At 43.1% G+C, this 13693-nt stretch overlaps 1 protein-coding gene across 3 annotated transcripts in view; it reads right to left on the bottom strand.

The window, feature by feature from the left end:
• AKAP10 (A-kinase anchoring protein 10) overlaps positions 1-11342 on the bottom strand; it is an 85580-nt gene extending 74238 nt beyond the window's left edge. The window contains exon 1 of one of the 3 annotated variants that reach the window (XM_038537029.1): positions 11265-11342. In XM_038537029.1, coding sequence (XP_038392957.1) covers positions 11265-11274 — 10 coding nt within the window. In that variant the 5' untranslated portion in view covers positions 11275-11342. Of the gene's footprint in view, positions 1-4363; positions 4628-8075; positions 8152-11264 lie in introns of those variants that run through there. The other 2 variants (XM_038537030.1, XM_038537028.1) reach the window with 2 other exon arrangements.
• Positions 11343-13693: the final 2351 nt, after the last annotated feature.

Genomic DNA, 13693 nt, shown 5'->3' with positions numbered 1-13693 from the left:
TGACCTGAGCAGAAGGCAGATGCTCAACTATCTGAACCACTCAGGTGCCCTCAATTTAACTTCTAAAAGCTGGTTTAATACCAGAGCTCTCACCTAAGCTCCCTTCTGGTCTATAGTATGGCAGGAAATGCTACCTGGCCACCAAACTCATTCTCCTCTTCCTAGCAAGACAGCTGTAGCCTAGTAGCTAGTTACTAGCTGGCTATTTACATTTCCCAGGAGCTTTCGCAGTTATCTATGACCATGTGATTAACTTCCCACCAACAGAATGTGAATAGAAATTATTATGTGCCACTTCCTGGCCAAAGATTCTCTTTCCTCCTTACCATGTGTCAGAGGACTGAGGATAGACAGAAAGGGCTATGACCCAGCTTTGATAAAACAGATCAGACCCTAAGGGAAAGAAGTTTAACAAGATGGGAGGAAAATGATCACAGAATGACTGTGAAGCAAAGACCTCTAATGAACTTGGATGGTTACACTCAAGAGAATAATTTAAAAGTCTATCTTGTTTGAGCCATTACACTTCAGTGTATCTTTGTTATATAGTAACTTAGCCTTTCAATTAATTCACACATTATATGTATTCTCTAGGTGATCTCATCTAGTCCCATGTCGTTAATCATTTATGCAAAATATTTCTAAACCCAGAACCAGATCTCACGTTCTGACCTCTTTTCAGAACTACAGAATCCAACTGCCTCTTTGACATATCCACATAGATGTCTGTTATCATAAACTCACAACTGTCAAAAGACAATTCCTGATTCTTCCTGCCTCAAGTTCTAAGCCCAAAGTTTTCCCAGTTTTTCTTCACTCCAATCACTTACTCAAGTCATGCCATCTCTATCTCCAAAACATATCCATTCCCAGTAAGTTCTTCGGGTCCCTTAAACACACCCAGCTATTCCTGCCTCAGGGTATTTGTACTTCCGGTTCTCTCTGGCTAAAATGCAGTTCCTTTGATCTTTTGTGAGGCTGGCTCCCTCTCTTCATTCAAATGCCATCTTCTCAGACCAGCCTTCCCTTATTATCTGAACACAAATGGTCACCCTGGATCTACTCTCACATAGGTTTAAATTCTCTGCACAGCACTTTTTACTAGTGGATATTTTATTCATTTATTCAGTAAATATTCATTAAATTCCTAACTATACCAAGGCACTGACCCAGACTTGGGGATACAGCTGCAAACAAAATCAACTTGCATCTTAATAAAATACATAGTAAAGTAGATGGTGATAAATCCTGTAGAGAAAATAGGGCAAGATAGAGGAGTGCAGGGGCTGGGGACTGGAATGTTAAAAGTAGGATGGACAGAGAAAGCCTCACCAAAGATGTCAAATGATCAAAAACCTGAAGGAGATGAGAGAATGAAATAGTGGGGGCCTATGGGAAGAGGTTTCCAAGCAGAGAGAAAAAGTGAGTGCAAAGGCCCTGAGGTGGGAATGTACTTGACAACAAAGAGGCCAATATATAAATGGAACAGTGATGGAAAAAGAGAGCAGGAAATGAACACAGAGAGGAAATGGGACCTAGATTAAGGAGGGCCATGTATAGGAATAGAAGCTTCCTATACATGGAAGCTACTGGAGGAATTTGAACAGAAATGTGGCATAATGCACTTTGAAAATATACCATAGGGGTCAAGGATGGAAGAAGAGAAACCAAATTGAAGCCTAGAGCAAAATAATTCTGCTTTCTCCATTTTCTTTCTTTCTTTTTTTAATAAGATTTTATTTATTTGAGTGAGTGAGCAAACAAGTGTAAGGGGGAAGGGGTACAGAGAGGGAGAGAGAATCCCAAGGAAGTTCCACGCACAGAGCCCAACACAGGGCTCAATCTCACGACCCTGAAATCATGACCTGACTGAAATCAAGAGTCCGATTCTCAACCAACTGAGCCCTACTTACTCTACTTTCATAAAACAAGCTTCCTCTTAACATTTAAGCTGAGATTTGAATGACATCCTCTTAGAGGACTTCATTAACCGCCCAATCTAAACAGAGATGATCATCTAGACTAGGGAGTTAACGGTCAGGGATAGTGAGAAAAGACCAAATTTGATTACATTCTGGGGTAGACTTAGCAGATTTGCTGATGTAGATATAGGGTAGGAGAAAACGAGAGGTTCAAGAACGTACTAAAAAAAACCTGGAGTTAAATTTTAGGCTAACAGATGGATCTTTCGCTTACTATATCTATTATTTCTATTAATAGATATATCTATTAGGTAGAGGTATGAAATGGACCAACAGTTAGATATACCACTCCTAATTCAGGGGAGAGAATTCAAGCTGGAGATGTAAATTCAGGAGTCATCAGCGTATAGGTGGTATTTAAAAATGGTATTTAAAGACTGGATGGAATCCCTAAACAGAAGCATCTCCAGCTTCTACTCTTGCCACATTCAGTCTGCAAAAAGCTTCTACAATGATCTTTTTATAACACAAGATCAAATCATTCCTCTTTAAAAAATTTTAAGGGGTGCCTGGGTGGCTCAGTGGGTTAAGCGTCTGACTCTTTATTTCAGTTCAGGTCATGATCTCGGGGTCAAGAGACAGAGCCCCGCAGCATCTCCATGCTGAGTGTGCAGCATGCTTAAGATTCTCTCCATCTCCCTCCTCACTCATGCTCTCTTAAACAAACAAACAAACAAACAAATTATAGTGTCTCTGTATTTGGAATAAAACCTAACTATGGCCTACAAAGCTTCGAATCTTGTCTACCTCTCCAAGCCCAAAGCACATTGGCCTTCCTTTCTTTCTTGAAGGGCATCAAACTCTTTCTTGACTTACAACCTTTGAACATGCTACTCCCTGTTCCTAGAATACTCTTCCCTAACCTCTATTACCTTCTACTGATCCCTCAGCTTTAAGTTTCAAGGTCACCTGCTGAGGTCTTTCTCTAACATCAAATCAAAATATGCTTCTCCTCTCAGGTTATCTCTGTCATAACAGGTTATCAATCTGTAAATACACACAGGTACAGAAAGAAAGATTTACTGTCCGCCTGTCCCAGCAGACAATAAGCTCCATAGGTAAAGGGACATTGCCTTGTTCAGTGCTTAACAACGAGGGCCTAACACAGTGCCTGCCAAACACCAGGCATTCAAAAGTATTTGTTGAACAGAGACAACAGTCTATTATGCAACATGCAATTTGCCTCATTATACACAGAATGCTTCTTTCCTCCTTAAAAAAAAAAAAAAAAAAAAAAAAGACCAAAACAACCTATTACAACACTGTCAAACAAATTAAGAGCTATTAAATTAACTATACCCAGGTACCTTATCAACAAAGCTTCCTGTACCATTTTAAAGGTTTCCTTCACTCAGCAGTGCTTTCATTCATTCATCACAGTTTTATTCACTCACCCCATGACATCAATTACTAAAACTCACTATGTACTTAAAATGAATTCTTGAATTCATATCTGAATGGGGCCTTTAGGAATCATCTCATTCTCAGCTGAGAGAGAAGGAAAAAGTGGGTTAACACTTTTCTGTTCCAAGCGACCGTCACTAGCAGAGGAGTCATGTGAACCTAAGTCCCTGATTTATTTAGTGGGCTGCATTTTTTGTGTGTGTTTGTTTGGTACATTTTTTTCTCCAATAACAAGAATTCAAAGAACCACTATCATCCAAAAAGACCTACGCTCGTTCATTTTGGATACATATTTTTAATGAAACACAACCACCTCCTTATCCAGGATCAAAATTAAGCTGCCTCTACTCAAAAACTGGCAGCTATCCACAATTGAAAATCAGAAATATAAGTAGTTTACAAAGTGAGCTGTCCCAATAGTTAGTAGACTTGCTAAGTCATCAAAAGAGTCTTCTTCACTAGGGAACTTTTAGCAATAAGTAATGTTATTTTAGGAACTGCAGGATCCTCCTCTCCACCACCCCACCCCCAAAGAAGGGGAAACCAGAAAATGGCACTAGTTGAAGAAAACAGCTTTTTCACATGTTGCTTTTAGACATAAAAACCCTCAATATTCTGAAAAAGTCAGAGACTTCCGTAACACGGTACTAAAGGAATTTCCTTCTTTTTGATCTACAGTTGAGACACACAAGCACACAAACGCGAGAGCGGTTTTTACGCAAACAGGCATTAACTTGTACGGGCTCCGGCAAACACTTTCGGACCAGACCAGCGAGACAATTCCCCTCTGACCTCGCGCGAGGAGGCCGCCTTCTCCCTCCCTGCAGAGTCCGGGAGCAAAGCAAGGCACGCACGGGGCGTCTGTGCGGAGGCCGAGGGCCTCGCCGCCCCCCGGGGAGAAAGCCCGTGCAGGCCCACCGGCCCCACCGCCGCCCCTGAGGCCCGGCCTGGCTCCCCGCCGGAGCCCCCTCTGCTACCTTTCCGCCGGAAGAAGGACATGGCGGGGCCCGGGTCGGGGCGGAGGGCGCGGGGGGACTGTCGCGGGGAGGGCCCGGCTCCCCTCATTCAGCAACCGGCCCGGACTTCCGGGTCCGCAGCGGCCGCCGCACTAGCCTGAAAGGAGACCCTTCTTCCGGGTGTGGGCCCCACCGCCTCCTCGGGAAGCCCAGGCAGCGCCTGCCGCCATATTATCAACAAGCCGCCCGCCCGGAGTTCCGGTCCTTCCCCGCGCGAGGCTTCACGGGAGGCCGCGCCGCCAGCCCCGCCGGCCCCGCCCCCCAGCCCCGCCTCCTCTCGTGGGTGCGGGGGCACGCGCCCGGCCCGCCCACGTGACCCTGCGCGCCCGCGGCCTGTGCCCTTTCCCCGGCGCCGGGGACCTCTAGCCTGCGGTGGTGCCCCCGCGGTGGAGCGGTGCGGGCACGGCCCCCGCAAAACGGGTCCTCCCCGAGCCGCAGCCCCCCCGCGCCCCGCACCTCCGACCCCGGAGCGGGATGGCGCGGTGTTCGGGCCCGGGGCGCGCGGCCGTGGCACTCAGGGCATGCCCTTGGACAAGGCGAGGGCCGCGCTGCCTCGCTCCAGCTCAGCCCCTCCTGCTTCTCTGTCCAGTTGGGCTGAAAGGCGCTGACCCGCCAGAGGGGCTTCACCCTGCACCGCCAGGCCCAGGCGAGCAGACCACCTCCACCGCGCCTCCGGGTCGCGGGGGTACCGGGAGGTCACCGCTCCTCCAAGGGGGGAGAGGAGGCATAACCTGCTTTCTGCGGCTCCCCACGCACTCCCAATCACAATGACCTCGGCGATAAAAAAGGAGAAGTGGGCTTGTTTTCAGAACCAAATCCCTGCGAATGCTCAGGTTTGAAAGGCACAGTAACACAAGCATCCCCAGGAATTTACAAGGCAAACTCCTGAATATCCTTCAAGCTTTGTTCAAATGTCTTTTTCCAGTGAATCTTCAGGCCCTCCATTCATGACTAATGCAGAGTGAAACAAGTCTTTCCCCCAACTCAGTGTCCCTTACCACCGGTTAAGTGTGCTGATTGGGTAATAATTGTAGCCTTGTGGGTGCTCCTGTGGGGAAGGAGTCTGAAAGATAAATGTTCACCGAGGTTTTGTTTTTTTTTTAAGACTCCATTCATTCATTCATTCATTCATTCATTCATTCATGAGAGAGCAGAGACATGGGCAGAGGGAGAAGTAGGCTCCCTGCAGGGAGCCCCATATGGGACTCCATCTCAGGCCCCCAGGATCACCACCAGAGCCAAAAGCAGACATTCAACCACTAAGCTATCCAGGTGCCTCCTGAGTTGTTTGTTTTTTAATTCCTGAGTCTATCATGTGACAGTTCGGGAAACAGGACCAAAAAGAAGTCCAACTTGTCCAAGATTATGATGTGTCAGTGTTGAGACTATTAACTACAACCCAGGATCTTTTCACTGTATAATTAGAGCAACTTAATAGGGTTCTCTGGTCCTGGGCCCATAACGTAGTCACAGCTGATACTTATTGAAAGTTTTCTATGCAGTTACTATGCCAAGCCCTCAGAATTAATAATAGTCCTTAGGTCAGTCTTGAAGTGGGGAATACTAGACACAGAAAAATATCCTGCCCAAGGTCATTAGCTAACTAGGGATGAACCCTGAATTTCAAACCTAGAGAGTCACCTCCAAAGCTGAACATCCAACTCTTGCTACCTGGGTAGAGTGTGGCAGGCAGAAGAAAGACCGGCTGAGGCTCTGGATGCCTGAGTGTATTCTTGACCTCGTGAGTTGGTGCTATCCCACTCCTGTGGGCCTCAGCAGAGGCTGCAAGGGAATTTCCAACAGTCCTTCTGGAGATCAGAGGGGCTGTTGGAAACCAGCCTGCACTCAGGAGGACCACTCTGCTGTCTGCGGCCAATAAAAACTAAAGATCTTGCCCTTAGCTCCTTGGAAATGGAGATTGGAGATTGGCTGAAGTCCAGGAGGAGTGTGGCAGAGGAGCAGTCAATATAAGGTTGTGAGTGGTATCTACCAGAGGTGTAAGCACAGGACATTGACACACTTGGCAAGAAAGCACAGTGCCTTTCTCTCTTCTCCCCAGGAGTCCAATCCCTTGACAGTGCCTTTTTGTATTTGTAGACTGGTTAGTCGCCTGGGACGAAGGGAGAGTGCAAGAAATCCTGAATATCACCAAATAGGAGCAGGGCCAGGGGGGACCTCTTTCACTCCTGTAAATCTCAAACCCTTTCTCATTTTCTCTAAGCAGAGAATCCATGTAAAAGTGGTGTCCTATCCCCGCCTTCCATCGTAATTACTGCTCTTGAGCACCTCCTAGCAGAAATTCTGGAGCTGCCTTTACTCCTCCAGGCAGCAGAATATATATCCCCAGTCAGGTAGTAATACCTGTCATTATTTCTTAAGCACTTCTGTGCTCTCGGTATCCTAAGTGCTTTGTCAACACAGTCTCCCTTCATCTTTTACCTTCTCCCTCCCTCCACCCAGAAAAGACCCCAAGAGATGGCTAATATCATTACCCCCAATTTACAGATGATGACCTTGAGGCTCAGAATAACTTACCAAGGGAGCACAAGGCCAATAAGGGGTAGAGACAGGATTTTTATCATTGTAGTCTGACTCCAAAGCTATTTGCTTACACCACTTGCTCCCGTGTTTTTCTCTACCTCCAGCTAATCCTATTCAGTTGATGTTCCAGCATGGGTGTCTATTTATTGGGCAAATATAAGGTGATGAGTGATATCTGGCAGTGCAAATGCCTTCTGAATCATCATCTACTAAAGAGTTTATATGCCTTTGGAAGCTTTAAGAGCACAACACTATCATTTAATCTGTAGGAATTTGATGATGCACAAATGAATAAAGTTAAAATAAAACAAGAATATTAAAACAGGCGAGAGTATTTCATTCACCTGAATACCCAGTTGTGGCAAACTGCATTGCATTTCTAAATGAATTTGTTAAAGCCACTTTAATTTACACATAAAATAAATTTTCACCAGAAGGAATTCTTTTAATTATATCCCCAATTTTAAGGGAATCCTCACAGTCTTTTTTTTTTTTTAATATTTATTTACTTATTTTAGAGGGGAAGGGGCAAAGGGAGAGGGAGTCTCCAGCAGACCCCACACTGAGCCGGACATGGAGCTCTATCTCACCACCCATGAGATCACCTGAGCCGAAACCAAGAGTAGGATGCTTAACCGACTGTACCTCCCAGGCACCCCCTCACAATCCTTTTTATACCAGTTGTATCAATTACAACAAATTAGTGGGGTAAAATCAGCAAGGTGATTATCCCAAAGCCAGTGAATAAAATTAATTTCCAATGACAAACACTTCTTACAAATTTAATGAAGAATTCTATAACAAACATTCTAACAAACATGGTTGTCTATATCAAACATTCTTAACATCGAGGAAATTATTCAAACAAATCTTTTGACACTATAGGAAAAAAAAAAACCTTCCCTGTACCTTATTAGTAAGCAGATAAAAACAAACAGGTTTATGACAAGACTCAGAATGTGTATCAAATATAACTTAAATGCTCATCAACTGACAAAGGCTAATTCTTAAACGAGTATTTTACATTCTCAAAAGCATTTGTATCCATAGCTTTGTAAAATTTATCTCTAAGAAAGTCGTGGCCTCTGAGTTTAGTTTTAGTCAAAGCTAAATCAAAGCAGTTTGGGCTTACTGTAATTTATTTCTTCTGTAGTCTCTAATCATTCCAGATAAATGGGAGTTTAGAGCACATTTTTCCCATCAAAGGAACCTGAAACAAGTAGGAGATATGACAATAATCTCTTAAATAAGCATAACAGAGACTTCCTTGTGTACACCCCTGGGGCATAACATCCTTGATCTGCTCTGCAGGTAAGAGTATGACACACAACTGTTCTCAAACATTTCCTCCCAGATGGTCTACTAGCATGTACTTCTCAGCCTCTAGAACTATAAATGCAGTTCTCACTGAAGGTGGGGTTGTGGAAACCCACTTGTCTTACAGCTGCCAAGACACACTTCTGCCCATAAGTCCCCTTAATAAACCATTTCTTGTCAAGCTGGATTTGTTGGCCATTTCTTCCTTCTTAGGTCTCTTTTGGCCTTTGGAGGTACTCTTGCATATACCTCCCTTTCATGGGACAACTTCTAATGATAGTAAAGCAGGTCATTTGGACTATCCACTTGCTGTGGAAAACCAAAAAGGAAAGCTAAAATCAAAGCTATAAAACATTAAGACAATAAGAAGGTCATGAAGAATTATCAGATGAGAGAAGAAAAACAAAATCTAATGAATTAAGTTCCACCGTTGGGGTCTCTTTTCTGGGAGTTTCCCTGTTCAGGGAAAAGAGACTGAGAAGCTAGTTGAGTTATGCTTTTGATAATGTCACAGACTAGAGGACAAAAGTTGGAGCCCAAGAATTGCTTTGGATCAGGATTCTGAAGAAGCTACACCAGGTATAAACCAGCCCCCAGCAGGGATTATACTCCAGCTTCAAGACATCTGTGTGATTTAGGAAATCTGAACCCCCAGCGATACATTGAGAAAAATCCCAATTCTTGCTGTTCCAGGTGCCTGATGGAAGCAAATGAAGATCCACTTGGAATAAAATAGTTTCATCCAAGGTCTTGAATTATTTACACAAACAATTGTTCAACCATAATGCCTGGCACACAATCATAGATATCAGGTGCCAAGAGAAATGATAAACAATAGAAATAGTGACATGACGGGGATCCCTGGGTGGCTCAGCGGTTTAGCGCCTGCCTTCGGCCCACAGTGTAATCTTGGAGTCCCGGGATTGAGTCCCACATCGGGCTCCCTGCATGGAGCCTGCTTCTTCCTCTGCCTGTTTCTCTGCCTCTCTCTCTGTGTGTCTCTTATGAATAAATAAATAAAATCTTTAAAAAAAATAAAAGAAATAGTGACATGAGAGCTCCAGATAATGGAATTATTGGTCATAGATTTGAACATAATTATGCTTATTATGATCAGGGATATGAAAAAGAACATTGAAAATTTGGGCAGAGAACTAGAAATTATAAAAACTGATGGATTATATATGAAAAAGGAGCAACTAGAAATTCTAGAACTGTAAAGTAAAATATCTGAAACTAAGAACTAAATTGATGGATCTGTAAGCAGAGTTATAATAGAAAGAATTCGTAAAATGGAAGTCAAGTCAAGAAGAAAATATCCAGAATGGAGCATGTAGTGAAGGTAAGAGACATAGAGAAGAATACAATGAAAAGTTCTACCATATGCTTGATCAGAGTCCCAGAAGGGGAGAAGAGAGAGAATGTAGTAGAGGAAATATTTGAAACATTAATGGTTAATCATTTTCCTGAAGTGATGATAGAAACCAACTTAATATTCAAGATTACTATGAGGGGCTCCTGGGTAGCTCAGTTGGGTAAATGTCCTACTCTTGATTTCAGCTCAGGTCATGACCCAGAGTCATAAGATGGAGGCCTACATTGGACTCCAAACTGGACTTGGAGCCTGCTTAAGATTCTCTCTCTCCCTCTCCCTCTGCTCCTCCTTACCACCCTTGCTCACACTTTCTCTAAAAAAAATTAAAAATCATCATGAATTCAAAAAAAAAAAAAAAACCACACCTAGACTATTATAATGAAACTTCCGGAAATAAAAAAAAAAAAAAAGTATTAAAAATACCTGGAGGTTTGGGGTGCCTGAGTGGCTCAGTTGGTTAGGTGTCTGCCTTCGACTCAGGTCATGATCCCAGAGTGCTGGGATCCAGCCCTGCATTGGGTGCCCCCCCTCAGCAGAGAGTCTGCTTCTCCCTCTTCCTCTGACCCTCCTCCCTGCTCATGCTCTCATTCCTTTCTCTATCTCAGCTAAAGATATCTGGGATTTGGGGAAACAGATTACCTTCAAAGGAGTGACACTAAGGGATCTGATATTTTCAACAGCAACAGTGGAAGACAGATGACTATGGAATTAAATCTTCACTGTGCTGGAAAATATAACTACAACCTGGAATCCTATGCCCATATATTTCAAAGATGACACAAAACAAGACATTTTCCAGATGAAAACAGAAAAAAAATGTAACCAGTCACCTGAATTTTCCAAAGAATTTATGAAAAATGGTATCAGAAAGTCTGAGGTAGAAGACACAAAGAGCAAAGAAAGTGGCAAATATGTAGACAAATATAAATAAACATTGAATGATAAAGTGAAAGTAATCAACTGTGAAGTTAAGGGCACAGTCTATACAAGATCACCCTTACTTATGACATGAGTTGCAAGTTTGGGAGTCCCCAAGACCATCCTTAGGTTTAATAATTTGCTAGAAGAACTTGCAAAACACACTGATCACTGTTATCTTCACAGATATCATTTCTTATTGCTAAAAGATACAGTTAGAATCAGCCAAGCGAAGGAATGCATAGGGCAGAATCCAGGCAAGTACAAAACACAGAGCTTCCAGTTGTCCTCTCCCATGGAGTCAGAAGAGCGTTACTTTCCTGGCATTGATATATGACAATATGCATGGAGTATTGCCAGCCAGGGAAACTTACCCAAGGCTAGTGTTCAAAGTCTCTATGATCAACTGCCTTTGCAAAACTCAGTCTTCAGCCCCTCAAGAGGTAACACTGACACCACATGACCCAAATCACTTTGTTACAATATGGCTGGCTGAGGTTATAATAAAACTCTTCTATCAGGCATGACATTCTCACAGCCTAGAGATGACTGCCTACTAGCCAAGAGCTAAGGCCAGACCTCCCTTTGGGCAAATTAGTATTTTTTTTTTCCTTTGGGCAAATTAAATTATTTTCTACATAAATACCTAACAGGTTTAAAATTTTCACCAAAGTTGCAAGTCCCTGAATCTTGGTAGGGCTTATAACCCACCTTCTGGCATGTATGTGTTTTACCAGGGCATCTAGAATACCTGCCATTTCTTGTCCACTGGGTCTAGTTAGCATGATGTCATCAATATAGTGTCCTAGTGTGATGTTCTGCAGAATGTCCAGACAATGAAGGATTCTTTAGACCTGCAGTGTCTAGTATAGTAGCCACTAGTTCCATGTAGCTACTCAGCACTTGAAATGTAACTAATTAAGATGTGCTATTGAGGCACCTTGGTGGCTCAGTTGGTTGAGTGTTTGCCTTTGGCTCAGGTCATGATCCTGGGGTCCTGAGATTGAGCCCTGTATCAGGCTCACTGCCTAGTAGAAAGTCTGCTTCTCCCTCTCCTTCTGCCCTCTGCTCATGCCCTCTGTCTCTTGCTCACTGTCTATCTCAAATAAACAAAAATTTTTATTTTTATTTTTTTTTAATTTTTTATTTATTTATGATAGTCATACACAGAGAGAGAGAGAGGCAGAGACACAGGCAGAGGGAGAAGCAGGCTCCATGCACTGGGAGCCCGACGTGGGATTCGATCCCGGGTCTCCAGGATCGCGCCCTGGGCCAAAGGCAGGCACCAAACCGCTGCGCCACCCAGGGATCCCAACAAAAATTTTTAAAAAGATGTGCTATAACCATAAAATACACACCAGATTTTGAAGATTTGGTATGAAAAAATAATTAAAATATCTCAATATTATTATAGTGATTACTTATTGTAATTGATAGTATTTTAGATATGTTTGGTAAGTCAATACACATATTATTAATTTCACTTGTTGGTTTTTGACTTTTTTTCAGTGTGGTTACTAAAATTACAAATGTGACTCACATTATAGTCCTGTTGGACAGCATTGCTTGGACTATTTTGATACTGAGCATGATGGTGAGTTTTATGTGTCAAGTTGACTGGCCACGCGGTGCCCATATTAAGTGTTCTTTCTGGGTGTGTCTGCTAGAGTGTTTCTGGATGAGATTAGTATTTGAATTGGACTCAGCAAAGTAGATTGCCTGCTCCAGTACAGGTGGGCATCATAAAATTGTTGAGGGCCTGAATAGAACAAAAGGTAGGGGAAGGATGAATTCCTTTTATCTGCCTCACAGCTTGAGCTTGGACATCTGATCTCATGGTCTCCTTCCTCACAGACTGTGATTTGTACTGTCAGCTCTCCTGGTTCTCAGGACTTGGACTGAATCACACCCTTGGCTTTCCTGGGTTTCCAGCTTGCAGATGGCAGATTATGGAACTTCTCAGCCTCCCAAATCACATGAGCTAATCCTTTACAAAAAACCTTCTCTCTCTCTCCTTCAGTTCTGTTTTACTGGGGAACTATGGCCAATGCACTGAGAGCAGTAGAATTAACAAGGACTGGACAAGACCGAGTTTGTACTGTTCTCCATCCCAGATGAATGCAAATTGCTTTTGAGCCTCATTCTTAACGGAATTTGAAAACAATGCATTTGCTAAATCTATAGCCACATACCAATTGTCAGGGGCTGTGTTAATTTGGAGGGGCAACTACAATTAGGGCTACATCTTGGCTAAATTTATAGTGGTCCACCATTATCCAACATGATCCATTTGGATTTTGCAGGGCCATATGCCCGTGAATGAAATAGAAAGTAGAATGGGAACCACTACCCATTCTTTAAATCTTCAAGGGAGGCAATAATCTATCATTCCACCTGGGATGTAGTTTGGCTTGAGTCATTATCTTGGCCACAGGTTGGGAGTAGTTTCAGGAACTTCCAGTTGGCCTTTCTTTCTCCTTTTTTAAATTTAAGGACTCTTAACAGATCAGGGAGCCAATGTAAAGTTTCTGCCAAATTCTAGGGAAATCCATATTGATTGTGCCTCATAAATGACTAACGGCCTATTTGAAGAAAGGATTGGGAGAACAGACATTTGTTGTGGCATTTCAGGGTTTCTCAAGATTTGGCCTCCTTTTCAATTGCTAGGCTCAGATCTTAGAACTCTCTCAGATTTGGAAACTGACAAAGGATCATGACTTTTCTATCATGGTAGTGACATCAGTCTTTTGATATCTGATCTTGATCTTTTGATTATATGAGTCAAACAATGCTGTTTACTGCCTGTCTTAATCCCTTCAGGCTGCTTTAACAAAAATACCATAGACTTGATGACTTGAACAAAAAGTTTTATTTCTCCCAATTCTGAAGACTTTAGAGAACAAGATCAGGGGTGCTAGCACAATTCGTGTCTGCTGAGGGCCTAATTCCTGGTTTGTAGATGGCCACATTCTCTCGGTGTCCTCCTAAGGCAGAAGGGACAAGACAGCTCTGTGGGGTCTCTTTTATAAAGGCATTAGTCCCACTCATGAGGGCTCTTTGATGACCTAATCACCTCCCAGAGGCCCTACTTCCTAATATCATCACACTGGGGGGTTAGGATTCCAGCATATGAATTTTGG

Source organism: Canis lupus, chromosome 5 (genome assembly GCF_011100685.1).
Source record: "Canis lupus familiaris isolate Mischka breed German Shepherd chromosome 5, alternate assembly UU_Cfam_GSD_1.0, whole genome shotgun sequence".
NCBI lineage: Eukaryota > Metazoa > Chordata > Mammalia > Carnivora > Canidae > Canis > Canis lupus.
Note: the sequence above shows the minus strand (reverse complement) of the source record. Positions and strands in the feature narration are given on the sequence as shown.